At 41.0% G+C, this 13,629-nt stretch overlaps 1 protein-coding gene across 1 annotated transcript in view; it reads right to left on the minus strand.

The window, feature by feature from the left end:
• Positions 1–228: 228 nt before the first annotated feature.
• CEP112 (centrosomal protein 112) overlaps positions 229–13,629 on the minus strand; it is a 158,778-nt gene continuing 145,377 nt past the window's right edge. Inside the window, exons 26-28 of the mRNA XM_030461669.1 lie at positions 3,666–3,767; positions 1,984–2,048; positions 229–664 (exon numbers count right to left, since the gene is read on the minus strand). Of these exons, the coding sequence (XP_030317529.1) occupies positions 661–664; positions 1,984–2,048; positions 3,666–3,767 (171 nt within the window). The 3' untranslated portion in view covers positions 229–660. The remainder of the gene's footprint in view (positions 665–1,983; positions 2,049–3,665; positions 3,768–13,629) is intronic.

Genomic DNA, 13,629 nt, shown 5'->3' on the forward strand with positions numbered 1-13,629 from the left:
AGAACTTGCAACCCCAGCCATAGATTATCTGCAACTTAACTGATGATGCTCTTAACAGGCAACAGTGGCTGCATTTTCATTCTTGCTCCAAGATTTTTTTCCTTGCAACACAGTGTGAAACATTTTCCCAGTTAACAAAGCCATATACAAAATTCTCATATGCACTCTGGCAACTTAGGTGAGTGAGATGCCCAATAATACAATAAATGTCAAAACAAAATAGTACAAAATAATATTTTAATCTTATGTAAACACGTGGACACAAAACAATGTCAAAATATGTTAAAATATCTTGGACAATAATAATAGAAAATGGGATTATCTTCATGTAGAAAAGTGAAAAGAATGGTACTGGGAATTAGACAAAAATATAGTAGTGCTTGCTGGGTGAGCAAGCTGAGCAGAGGCTCAAACACACAGAATACCAAAAGCATAAGTCTGTAATAAGATAATGAGAAAAATAATAATAAAAAAAAGAATGGAAGATAAAACTAAAAGCATGCTGGCATGAGCAATGGATGTGTTTTAATCAACTTCATTACACTCTATGTGCTAAGAAAACAGCCACTGATCTTTGCATTTGAATTTGCAAGAGCCAAATCTTCAAACCTATTCAAAGCAGTCCGTTTGGCAAGCAGGGAAATCCAACCACTCCAGCAGCTACCTGAAAATGAAGAGATTTTTGTTAGTTCTATCTTATTATTTTTCTTATAAAAACCTCCCAGGGTTAGGGCTGGGTCCTGGATGTGGCTGGTGCTGTGCTGGGTGCTCTGGAGCAGGCAGGGGATGGTGCTGCCCAAGAGCCACGTCTCACCCACAGCCACAGCACATGGGTGTTAAAGCAGCAAAAAGTGGTATTTCAGTGACTGAGGATCAGGTGACACAAAATTTAGTCAGTCTAATCTAGGAAAAAAGATCTGGTCAGGCAGATTTTCCTGAACAGAAGCAGCAGGAAAGGTTCTCCAAGCTTAGGAGCAAACGCAGCGGTAGCCCCGGCGGGACAGGAGCTCTGTGCTGGCTCCATCCCTGTCCTTCCCCTCCATCAGGAGCTGGGACTGGGGCTCCTTCCACCCCCAGTGTGTTGGTCACTTGTGGCCTGATCTATTGTGATCATTCATCCTTTTAAACAGTTTGTAGCTGACTGTGAAGACACTAATTCAGAATAAACGACTGGAGAGAGTCTAGAGACAACGTTACACGTCTGGATTCACCCAACCAGGACAGCTACATTGCACATATTATCAACAATCTATGACATTTTCAGTTTCTAGTTATCTTTAACTAATGCTCATTATTTTAGGATTAATATTTTAGGATTAGTTAGTTTAGGATTAATATTTTCAGATAACTTTCACACTACTAATACTTGTATGAATGTTTAAGTATTACATATTTTTACACTATTAAAGCAAACCTTATTTACAGAAACCCTCATGATAAGAAAGTATCATCAAAGTCTATAAATATAAAAAAAAATGGAGTGGCTTTCCTAGGAAGTTTCCTTTTACTCACCTCTCCATGTGAACCACTTACTCTAAAGGCACAGCAAAGCTTTTTATTGCTGCAGCCCTTGCTATAATTTATATTGGAGGGTGTAAACGTCTGGAAAAAAAAAAAAAAAAAAGCTCTGGCTCATGAAGATCCGGTACTTTGAAGATGTGATCTGCAATATTATGCATTGCATCATTGTTTTCTATCTTAAAAGGAGGTGGCATCACCACAGAGCTGCAGCTGTGCGCCGAGCCACTGTCTCATCATGAACGTGGAGGCAAAGCCCAGACTTGTAATGCACCTGCAAGTTCTCTAATCTTGCTCTAATAGTACTGACTAAGCACTGGGAAAACTCTCAGATGCTTGTTTACTGAAAATAAGGAGCTTTTAAAACTACAACCAGAGTGGAGTGGTTTAATTAAGCTGTAAAGCTTCAAGAACTGGGATCCCCAGGTGTGAAATGGTACAAACGGATCAAAGAGCATCCCGCACCTTTTGGCGTGGCAGGCATCCCGCTCTTCCTGGAGGACACAGACTGTGTTCTGCAGAATATTTACCTGTAAAACACACCCCATGTGAAAACAGTGTTCAAAATTCTGATTAATAGTTTCATGCTCATTTCATAAATGTGTTTTTTCTTGTTCCTCCCACCTCAATAAAATTCAGTGACACTTTAGCTGCCTACTAGGATTAATACTTGACAGAAGAGGGTTAGCCAGGCTGCCCTGGCCCTATTCCAGCTGAGTGTGACCTGCTCCTTTAGGAACAGGCTCAAAACAGTTTTTAAATTCATGTGGTGGGACCATATGGCTTATGAAAGGGTTTGGGAGCTCTGGGTCTCCTCTCAACTCCCATCAGAAGCCTGTGCTCTGATCCCTGCTCTCATGCTGAAGGTACTCACCTGTTCTTCAAGCTTATGAGGAGGAATCTTTATTTATACACTGTGACCACTTTTGGATGACTCACCAAACACCGACAATCGGGCAGCATACTTTATATTTAGAAACATTTTTAGAAAACTTTGCCCAAGCCTCAACTATTTTCTTTTATTTTTGTTTATTTATATCACCCCTCGGTGCTTTCACCCGGCCTATTCTCTTCATCCCCCTCCAACAATAAATAATCCTGACAGGTGCAAAGATTCCATTGCCCTTCTTGTCTGATGTTTTCAAACAGGAATTTCAACAATTTTCCAAGACCAGGACACCTGTGTTTCAGAAAGAGCCCCCAAGTCCTGCGGGCTCAGAGACGCCAGCGACCGCTGGAAACGCAGCCGGCAGGGAAGGATTTCTGGGACAGCACCCAGGTTTTACTCTGTACTTTTACTCTTTTGAAATGCTGCTGCTGCTAACAGAAGCCCTGCAGGTGGATATCAGATTCTATTTTTTTTTTATTAACTCATTAAAAAAAAAAAAAAAAAAAAAAAAAGTGTTGGCATTCTTATACTAGCTGCAGAGTAAGGCTTCCTACCAGACAGTGCTAATAGTCAACCAGACTTTAAAAATAGCTTTTTACTATCAACTGGAAATAGATTTTTTCCCCAGTGGTTTCTTAACTCTTTATTTCCCACAACTACTTAAATAAGAGCATTTTCTTCCAGTAGGAATCCCTTGACATGTGAGCAGTGTTAACACCCACAGCTAGTAGGTAGGAATATGAAAGCTTCCCCTAAGAAAATTCCCTGTTTCTCTGAAAGGCACACTTTGCCAGGGGAAGTGCCTCATGCATAGCAAAAAATGCCTCTGCATTCTAAAGAAGGGGGGAAAAAAGCAAATACATTAAAGTAGCAACCATCTCCATAGACAGAGGTTGCCTAAGAAAGAGAAATGGAGAGTCTGCAGGGCTCTGCTTGCTAGAAAAAAATGATACAATTGGTAATTGTGTGCTGTATTTGAGGAAAAAAAAGAAGCTAACACTGAATACAGTCTAATTTCTACATTCAGTTGCCAACTGAAGGAAAATCTGGCATCAAAAGATACAACACAGGAGCTCTCAAGGTGAGGAAACTGGAGGAGAAATGTGCTGGGGAAGATGACTGGAAGAGAAGCAGCCATGGTTTGGTTTTGAGACTTTCTCAGTGTTTTTTGGCCAAATTACAGATGGCCATAATTTCTTGTCTAGAAGAGGTAGGTTTAATCAAGGCCAAAAAGTTGAAATTCATGGTAAAAAGTTACCTGAGATCTTAAAGAGACAATTGTGTCTTCAAGCTCCTGTCTCAAAGATGCTGGCATCAGCCCTTTGAGGGTGGTTTCATATTCCTGTCGGATATGGGTTATCTGGAACACAACAACAACAAAGAGTTATCTAGATGGCTCCTCTTGGAAGCCAGAGAGTAATTTTTTTCACTTCTTTTGCCCAATCTGAAGTCGTAGTAAACTCAGAATTGGGGTATCAAGGGAAAGGGGAGGAGAGAGAAAGGAATATCAGTGATGGTCTGTGAAAAGCAAAGTAAAAGAGAGGAAGAAAGGCAAAAGGAAATGGATAAAGAAAGAATAATACACAAAGATGAGGGGAAAATCATGAAAAGGCAACAGCAAGGCCTTCAAGATTCTTTTAGACCTCTTTACATTCACTGTGCAACTGCTTTTCACTGTACTTTGTGTCTTCAACTTCATTTAGGCTGAGACTTCCAACAAACAGGTTTGAGCATGGAGATGTTTCAAGATGACCACACCAAAACCATTGCATCTTGAGGAGATTTTAAGCCATAATTTTATTTACCAGATGCTGAGTAAACAGCACACTTACAAAGCAATGAAAAATTAAGTCAGATCAGCTGGGAGGATTGTGTTTTATATCACCCCAATATTGTCCCATTTCCTGAACCTTGAAAAAGTCTCAGAGAGTTTGGTTTCTGAACCAGGTTTATGAATCAGGGCCTCCCATCTGCACTTAACTTCCAATAGGATTAACTGCTTAGTTCAAATTAAGCAAGTACTTAGGTGTTTTTCTGGATTAGCAGCTGAATATATAAATAAAGGATAACAAGGATTCAATATCAGATTAATTTATAAAATATCTTCAACCTTTCTAATGGAATTTTTTTCCCCCCAATGATTTCCACACCAATGCCATTTCGTGCTAATTTTGTTTTAGTTCCCAAATTGCTTGAATCCACCATGGTGACCACAAATCCAAACCTCAGCCTGACAGCTGAGGAGGAGCTGGGAGGAGCACACAGGCCCTGACACGTGAGAACTCCATGCAAACCTCCCTGCCAGATGTGCCAATTAGCATCTTCTGGGGAAAAAAAGGGAAAAGGGAAAGAGAAAAGGGAAAAAGGCAAAAAGAAAAAGGACAAAATAAAAAAAAGGGAAAAAGATAAAAGGAAAGAGGGAAAAGGAAAAAGAAAGAGGAAAGAAGAAAGAAAAAAGAAGAAAAAGAAAAAGGAAAAATGGAAGAAGAAAGAAAAAGGAAAAAAGAAAAAGAAAAAAGGAAAATGGAAAAAGGAAAAAAAGGAAGAAGAAAGAGAAGAGAAGAGAAGAGAAGAGAAGAGAAGAGAAGAGAAGAGAAGAGAGAAGAGAAGAGAAGAGAAGAGAAGAGAAGAGAAGAGAAGAGAAGAGAGAAGAGAAAGAAGAAGAGGAGAAGAGAAGAGAGAGAAGAGAAGAGAAGAGAAGAGAAGAGAAGAGAAGAGAAGAGAAGAGAAGAGAAGAGAAGAAGAGAGAAGAGAAGAGAAGAGAAGAGAAGAGAAGAGAAGAGAGAAGAGAAAGAAGAAGAGGAGAAGAGAAGAGAGAGAAGAGAAGAGAAGAGAAGAGAAGAGAAGAGAAGAGAAGAGAAGAGAAGAGAAGAGAAGAGAAGAGAAGAGAAGAGAAGAGAAGAGAAGAGAAGAGAGAAAGAAAAGAAAAAGAAAACAAGAAGAGAAAAAATTTAAAAAAGAAAAAAAAGCAGCTCAGGCCAAAATACACATAATATAATTATCAATACAAAAGGCATAAAGCAATCTGATGAAACTTGAGGAAAGTTTGGTCTCTGAGTCATTGCAACAGGCAGGAGAAATCTCCCAATCTCTATGCAAATCAGCAATTAGAGGCTTTCCTTGGGAGCTGGCAGGAAGTGATGCTGCTATGCAAATCAACAGGAAAAAGGGTGAGACAGGAAACCTGGTTTGAACTCTGCTTGTGTGGAAGCCAGTGATCAAAATTTATGTTTTTTGAGAGTTAATCCAATAAATTTATGCTCCTCCTTCTGTATAGGCTCCCAAAGCTATAGGGAGCACAGGGGCTTGGGCAGGATAAATACTTCCTGAGCCAACAGCTCATTTGGGTGGGGACCCTGATGGAGCAGAAATGGGAATTTCAGTTCATTCAACACGTGAAATTTGTCCTTGGTAAGATGGGAGCAGAGAGATAAAAATGCTTTTATTTCCTATATTTGGAATAATTAAGATCTATTTCAAGGAGTAAGAGGATCTGGCTCATCCATCACCAGGATGTTGGGGTGACCCAACCAGCACAGAATGGGCCTGACTGGGGATGGTGAGACAGGAATCAGACTGGGAATGAAGCTCTGAATTTATAGGAGATGTTGGGGTCAGGAGAAGAACCTGAACCCCAAAATCTTTCACCCCACCAGCATCTAACCCCATGCCCACACAGCAGCATTCTTCCTTTTTCCTTTCTCCATTTTCCTTTTCCTTTATCCTTGAATGTCAGGTGCCTGGCATTCACTAAAAGCCCCTTATTATTATTTTTCCTAGAGGAAAGTCAAGAAAGTTGAAAGGAGATGCAAGAAAAATGTTAATGCAGCTCTGTGAGTGAAATAATAATAAAAATCTCAGTGTGCAACAGTCTTCTACAACCAGGTTTTTAAGAGTTTAATCTCCAGCTGTCCTCTAAATACCTGGGTTCACAACACTCTGAACTTCTGCCACGAAGGGGGATTGTTCCCTTTGGTGTTTCTTGGAAAATCAGGGAGAAATATGGACTGTGCTTTGAAATATAGCTATTTATTAGTGGAGAAAATGGAGAAAGAACATGAGAAACAAGCCCTGGTAGCTGAAATATCACTTGGGGCTGGTTTGTTAGGCTACTGCAGAGAGAAAACACACACACACATTTATTTCTTTTGGTGTTCTTTGGAACACAACTGCAATTTGTCTGCTAAGATGAAGTATTTTATTTTCAACTCTGCTCACTAATCATTGCATCACAATAAGATGAAAATAAAACCCCAGCTGTTTTCTGTCATTTTCTGATAAACAACCTGCTGGTATTTTTGGCTGAAGTTACTGCCCCAAGGTTTCCTGACCCAGGAGATGAACACAGTGCATGGCAAAAAGCTGAATGACTTCTTGTAGCTAAAAAGTAACATATAATGGGCTAATGGTTACTAATTTTAATGGGAAAAGATGTTTAATACTTATTTTTGACCAATGGAAGCTATGTCTGTAGGGATGTTTTGGGGTTTTTTTTGTGCCTTAAAGGCTTTTTTGTTCTTTTATAGCCTCGAGCTGCCTCCCTAGGATCTACAAATACTGTGTCTCCTCTTCCAGTCCTCAGAGATGTTTAAAATTGCAATTCTTCAGCCCTCAGGAGGGCTGGATGGGGATAGCTCTATTTCATTTACTGTTGTGTTCGTTTTATTTCAGCCCTGAGAAAGCTTTTTTTTAATTATTATTATTTTTTAAAAATCATTTTGTTGAGTTGATTTAATCCATGAACCCCCAGGAAGGTTTTATAGCTTTTAATATGAAGCTGCCCAACTGGTCTTTGTTTACTCAGGTTTGTGGCTAACATATGAGGTTTAAACTTTTACCATCAATCATTTTTGGGGTCAGCAGAAACCCCAGAAAGCTGAGGATGCCACACAGAGCTCCTGGCCCCTTGGTCACCCCATCAAATAGACAAGAAGAGACAGATATTCACCCAGTTACACGAAGTGATGCAAAAGGAGGGAAGATGTCATGGCCCAGATTTTAATTTCTTGTCATAGTTGGGCACTGACTGCTCTTGAAAGAAATAAAAATTGGTTTTGATGCTCAGAAGATAAAGAAAGAAGCTGAGGGCTTTGGCCCAATGCTTTCCAGTACCACAGATATTTTCCATTTTATCCCTTCAAGAAGTCTGCAGATGGCACAGTCCAGGCTGTGAGGTTGGGTAGGAAGAAAGGGGGACAGGAGCAGCCAGGAACATGACCTCTTGGTACCTACACTCTACTCACTCTCCTTCCTCTTTGAAAGGAACAGCTTAAGAGCATCCAGGAGAAATACAACATTTCAAAATGACCAAATGCAACTTATTCCAGGTGCCAGGAATCACCTGCAAAGCAAAGGATATTCTGCTTCTCTTCTAGGCTTTGCTACCCAGCCACAACCATGATGGATCCTATCCAGGTTCCTGAGAGCCAACTCTCTCCTCTTATGATTTCCAAAAGTTCTGGGAAGCAGAGTTGATCATCCAGAACATTCTGGCCCTGATGCAAAATCCCCATCTCATCAAAACCAAACCAAACCAAACCCAAACCCAAACCCAAACCCAAAGCAATCTTCTCCACAGGTCCCAGTTGTAAATCACTTGGCTCCAATCAGAGGAGTGCAAAATGCAAATGAAATGCTGAAGTTTACCTTGCCAAAGCAAATGAAGGCACCACAGGAGAGTTGTTCAAGCTCCTTGAAAATATATAAATATCTTCTCTTGAAAGGCACGAAGTTAACATTGTGTTTATGTCAGATAAGAATCAAAGGGCTGTTCACTTATCTCAGGTGTTGCAGGCTCTTTAGTGCCTTAATTTCTGTTTATAATATTTGTGAAGGATCATTCCATGCATGCCAAGAAATCCTAGGACAGTGACTAAAAGGCATAAATAAGATCACTCAATTATTATTAAATTTTCTCCACGTTTCAGGAGGAGTAAGATGAGCAAGGTGATTTCCTGCCTCTCTAAAGTCCTGCATTATTTAAACACTGATATATTCCAATGCTGTTTAAAAGAGAAATCACTTTTAAAAGGTTAATCACCTGTTCTGCACCACACTTCTCTGCAAGAAGATGTGAAAGATCTGCTGTAAGAAATCTGAAGACAGGTGAGGGTACCAAAAAGGTAAAAATAACTCCTTCAGTCTTAGGCAAGTTGTTTAATCATAATATCTCCCATAAAAAATATTTAATTGGAGCTTGAAAGCTTCTCCAACAATTTTTCCTGCTGAAGAGTCAAATGATGTATCTGTTTTTTCCAGGGAAGCACATGGTGTGACCATTTGTCTTTTTAATCAAACATGAATATCTGCTGCTCTTCAGCCCACATCCTCTCTTATTTCAGGCAGTGGGAATTTCTATTCTTGCTGGGAAGCACACGTTGAAATATGGTTCCTCCAGATTTAGATAACCAGGCTGCAATCTGATACAAATGTTCTCAAGTTCTGAAGCAAAGTAATGACTGCTATAAATTGCAGGGATTTGGCTCAGCTGAAAACAGGAATGGCACAAGATCAGCTGAGAGAGCTCTTTTTCAAGTGTCCACCATGGTGTTCTCCATGGACAAAATACAGCAGGAGAACTTCCCCTCTTCCTAACAGTTCCAACAGGAAATAAAGCATGGCACAGCTGTCCTCTGCTTTTCTGTCTTTATCTAGGAAACCATTTGAGTGACCCAAACATTTTTGCCTTGTTGTTTTACAACCCCTGGGCACCCCCAGCTATGCTGAGCTGCTTGCTGGATGCTCAGCTCTCTGCTCTCACTCTTTTGGGTTTTTCCCAAAGGCCTCATTACTTTAGTGCCTTGCATTTCAAGATCTATCTTTTCTCAACCAAGCTCTTTCCCACCTGGAAAACCCTGTTTGGAGGTAAGCAAGACAAATCTATGTAACTCATAGCTCTAAAGGAAGGGAAAGCAGGCAAAACTTTTTGGAAACCCACCCCACACACCAGTGGGCTGCATATGGCAAGAGCAGCATTCTTAGGACTACACGAGCTGGAGAGGAATAAAAGCTTTCACTGTCAACACCACTGAACAACCAGGAATGTTCTGGCTGGAAAATTCATGCTGTTCTCTCGACCTCCCCCCCTCCAGGACTCTGCTATTGCTCCAGCTGGGATTTGCTGGAACCCCAACTTCTTTTTCCCCTCCCTTCAAATGGCTCCTAGCAGAAGACAAACCAGGGCACCATCTTTGTTCCTATGTCCTTCATCTCCTGTCAATGCCATCCCTCCATCAGCTGGAGAGGCTGTTCCTGATGGTCCTTCTCACCCCTGGGCTCAGAGGGCTCAGATAATGACCTGGAGGAACAAACCCCAATCCAGCACCAACCCGTGCTGCAAATGAGTGATGTTCATATTCCTGGCTCAATCCTGATCAGCTAGCAAGACAATGAAATAAAGCTGTAAGCATCTTTGTCACCACCAGTGGAATGTATTTATGCATTTTAGTTCTATATTCTGGCATGTGTTACCTTCTGTATAATCCTTCCCATCCTGGGGGAGGGGGGTGGTTCAGCAAATCAAGGATTCAGTGTTTGAGAGATGCTTGACAGTGCTCAGGAGGAGGATGAGGCTCAGTATTCCCACCCTGTATGAGCAATATAGTTATGCAGATAATAATCAGACCCTACTCTTACTATTACTATTTTCCCTCTTTCAAGAACAAAAATCTAATCAGTAGCTCAAGTGGATAACAGGCTTTCAAAGCACCAGGGTGGGTCAGAGCCTGCCCAGCTTTGGGTTGGGGTAAGGAAGAGCAGCACCAGAGCAGCCTGAATGGCTGATCCAGGGCACTTTGTGCTGATGACACTGCAAACAAGATGATACTTCAGAATTTAAATAATATTAAAGATCAGCATAAAGCTGGCCTTTTCTAGAAAAGTCCTTTCCAGCTTCAGCCAGACACCTCACTACCTGGAAAGAAATGAATGGGATGGTTCATGAATGATCGCTGAGAGCCCACACCAGGGATGAGGTGTCCCTGCTCTTCTGCCCAAAACTGGCATTGATATTTCTCTTTTTTTTTTTTTAATCCCTGCCTTAAATACCAGCACCAGTGTCATTTGCAGCCCCACTTTCAAGACTTCTGACAGAATTCCCTTAATTGATAATACACAAGCAAACCACAGATGCTCTAAACCAATGCACTGCTCTCCTAAATCCACAAGCTCCTTCTCATTCACAACTCCTTAAGACAAAGAGCTAGAAAACTGTCATTTTAAAATCTCTCTAATTCCTGCATGCTGGCATATGCTTGTTATTTTTGGGTAAAAGTTGTGTTGTTTTTTTTTTTTTCTTCTTTTTAACTCCATGTTCTGTAGTTTCTGCTTTACTTTCCCCAGCTGGCCACTTCATTCCAAGCATTCATTCTCTCCTGTGAAGTAGCTGTATGTTTGTGTATTTTCCAGTTGTGTCTGATTACCAAAGCTCACATTTGATCACTGCCTTCCACACGTACATCACCATCATCTACCTCTTTTCCCTTTGACAATTGCACAGTTGGTGAGAGCCTTCTCTCCCGCAGCTCCTGCCATATGGAGCTCCTGGGAACTTTCAACTCCATTGATTTCCAGCTCTTTTCAAATCCCACCTGCAAATCTGTTTTTTCTGTGCTTGAATCTCAGCTTCTATCTCCTGCTAATCTGCAGCTTCATGCTGTAGAGTATAACTTATTATACTCTGTTGAATTCTGCCTCCCTTTCATAGCAGGCCATTAAAAGAAAACGCTGTACAAAATATAAAATATGTCAAAAGCAAAGTTATTTATTCTAACAGTCTTAGGCCTAATTAAAAATTAGGGGGCACTTTTCTAGCAAAATGCTGAATGAATATATCAATGGAATCACATGCATGGCAGCCACTAATCAGCACAAAAGTGGTAAAATTTGGCTCCAAGTCTGTAGTACTGCTACAAACCAACAGGGACACCTGTATCCCTGAAAGGTCCCTTCCAGAGACAGAACCAGAGCTCACATGCTCACATAAGGAAACTGCAGGAACTATTTTAATGTAATAACAATATCTGGCATTGCTGTTTTTAAAAGTCACAGTGGAAGCTTCTTTCAGACTGTCCCTTTCTCCCCCATGGCACCACAGACCCCTGGGGTTAATCCCAAGCCACAGGCACTGCTCTCCCTGAATCCCTTGGTGTGGTTGAGATTGTTCCCATCTAGACTGAGCTCCCCGTGGCTCTGAGAACAGAAATAGGTCTTGGGGAGGGGGGAAAAAAAACTGTGGAAGTGTTTCAGGGACATGGGTTGGAGCAACTGGAGCAAAGAGCAGAATGGCATCACCACCTCCAGCACACTGACTTCTTTCTCAGTTTCCAAAGTTCTGGTTGGTTCCACAAAGCAAAAGCTGCCCAAATCCTCTTCAGCTGGCCACAAAGCAAAGCTTTTCCTTTTTAAACAGAATCATAGATTTTCAGGGTTGGAAGGGACCTTTAAGATCGTTCAGTTCCAGCATCCCCCCTACATCAGGTTGCTCTGAGCCCCATCCAGCCTGGCCTTAAAAACTTCCAGGGATAGATGGGGCTTCCAGCACCTCTCTGGGCAACCTGTGTCTCACCAACCTCATGGTAAAGAGCTTCTTCCTAACTTCCAATCTAAAACTATCCTCTAGTTTGAATCCATTCCCCCATGTCCTATCACTCCCTGACATCCTAAAAAGTCCCTGTCTTTCTTTAAATAGCAATTCTTTTTTATTTAAATACCAAATCCAGAGCTTATTAGCCTGATTTTAGATGACATGAACATGTTCTGAAAGGGACAACCCTTGGAGTTCAAGGCCAGGACCCCAAAGGCACCTCTGGGCTCTCAGAGAAGAACCTGAGGTTCAAGTCCTGGGTTGGAGGGTGGGTTGGAGCAAGGATCCTGCCATGGGTCACCCACCTCCCCCTGTAGGAAACTCCACTGCTTCCACAGAATTTCTCCAGAGAGTACAGAGCAGGGCAAGATGATGGATGTGAGGACAAAAGGTTTTCAGTGAATTTATCTTGATTGCATCTAAAACTCTGGGATAACTTTGAAAATTCATCTGAAAAGACAAATGGACTCAAAGCCCCAAACTAAAAGGATTTTAGGATGAAAACCCTGGCCATCCCCACATGTTGCTTATGTCACTCATTGATTCTTTGCTCCCAGTCCCACAAATCTGGAGGCAGGGGCACTGCTCCCACCCAGCAGAAGGGGTGGCACAAGCGAGGAGCTCTCTGTGCTACGTGGCAGCTGATTTCAGAACAAGGCATCACAGCCCTCATCTGAGCACAAGGATGTTTGGTTGGCATGGAAACAGCAAGTTAGGCTGGATGTGGTAAATATCCAGCAGTCAGAAGAAAAGAGAGCAAAGTCACAATAATCAACATTAAAACTGAAAACTTGCTGAATGCTTTTGAATTACAGCTCTTTTACAATTATCACTCTTGTTTTGCATTTGAACATGAGTGAAATCCACTTAAACTAAGCTGTTCCATTTTATTCCAAATACTTCTACAACATCCTCATTCAGATAACTCCTTTCCCCCCTTTTTTAACAATCTATATGAGAAAAAAGAACTTAAAGGTCTGGAAATGTACATTGGTATTCTCCTTCATTCCCTTGGTTACATTCATGAATGGAACATAATTGATTTTCTGTCTTCAGAGAATCTCCTTCAAGACTCTATTTGGGATTTGACTGCTTGGAGGAGCATCCCTATGGTCTGAGTACCTACAGGGATGCTACTACAGTTGTTTCTGAACATAGAGAACTTTTTTCCCCTCTGTTATCCCCAATTAGAAGTTTTATATTGTACTTAATCCACCCCTGCAGTTAAAAAGTATTAGAACAAAGAATTAAAAAAATGAGGTTTTGGGTTTTTTCTGAAAAATATATTGTGTGTTATTCTAAAAGAGAGATTCTTGGAGCTTTTCATCTGCTGCATTGGGGTGACTGCCCTTATAAAAAGAACTTTAAATGAATTGAGGTATCCTAAAAAAACCAAGGTAACAGAGCAAGAAGATCACCACCATTAGTTTCATACATGCCTCAAACCAGCAAAATTTGTTGCACATGTCTAAATTCCTGGCTTTGTTAAGGCATATGCTTAAGCTTGCAGAACTGTGCATCATTTTTAATTACACATCCACAAGATGTGAAGTCTGCTGTATGAACAATTTAGATTTTTTTAACCATGCCTGAAAGCTGCAAATGACTCAAGAAAGAGAAAGATTTTCAGTAGAAGGAA

Source organism: Calypte anna, chromosome 18, assembly GCF_003957555.1.
Source record: "Calypte anna isolate BGI_N300 chromosome 18, bCalAnn1_v1.p, whole genome shotgun sequence".
Lineage (NCBI taxonomy): Eukaryota > Metazoa > Chordata > Aves > Apodiformes > Trochilidae > Calypte > Calypte anna.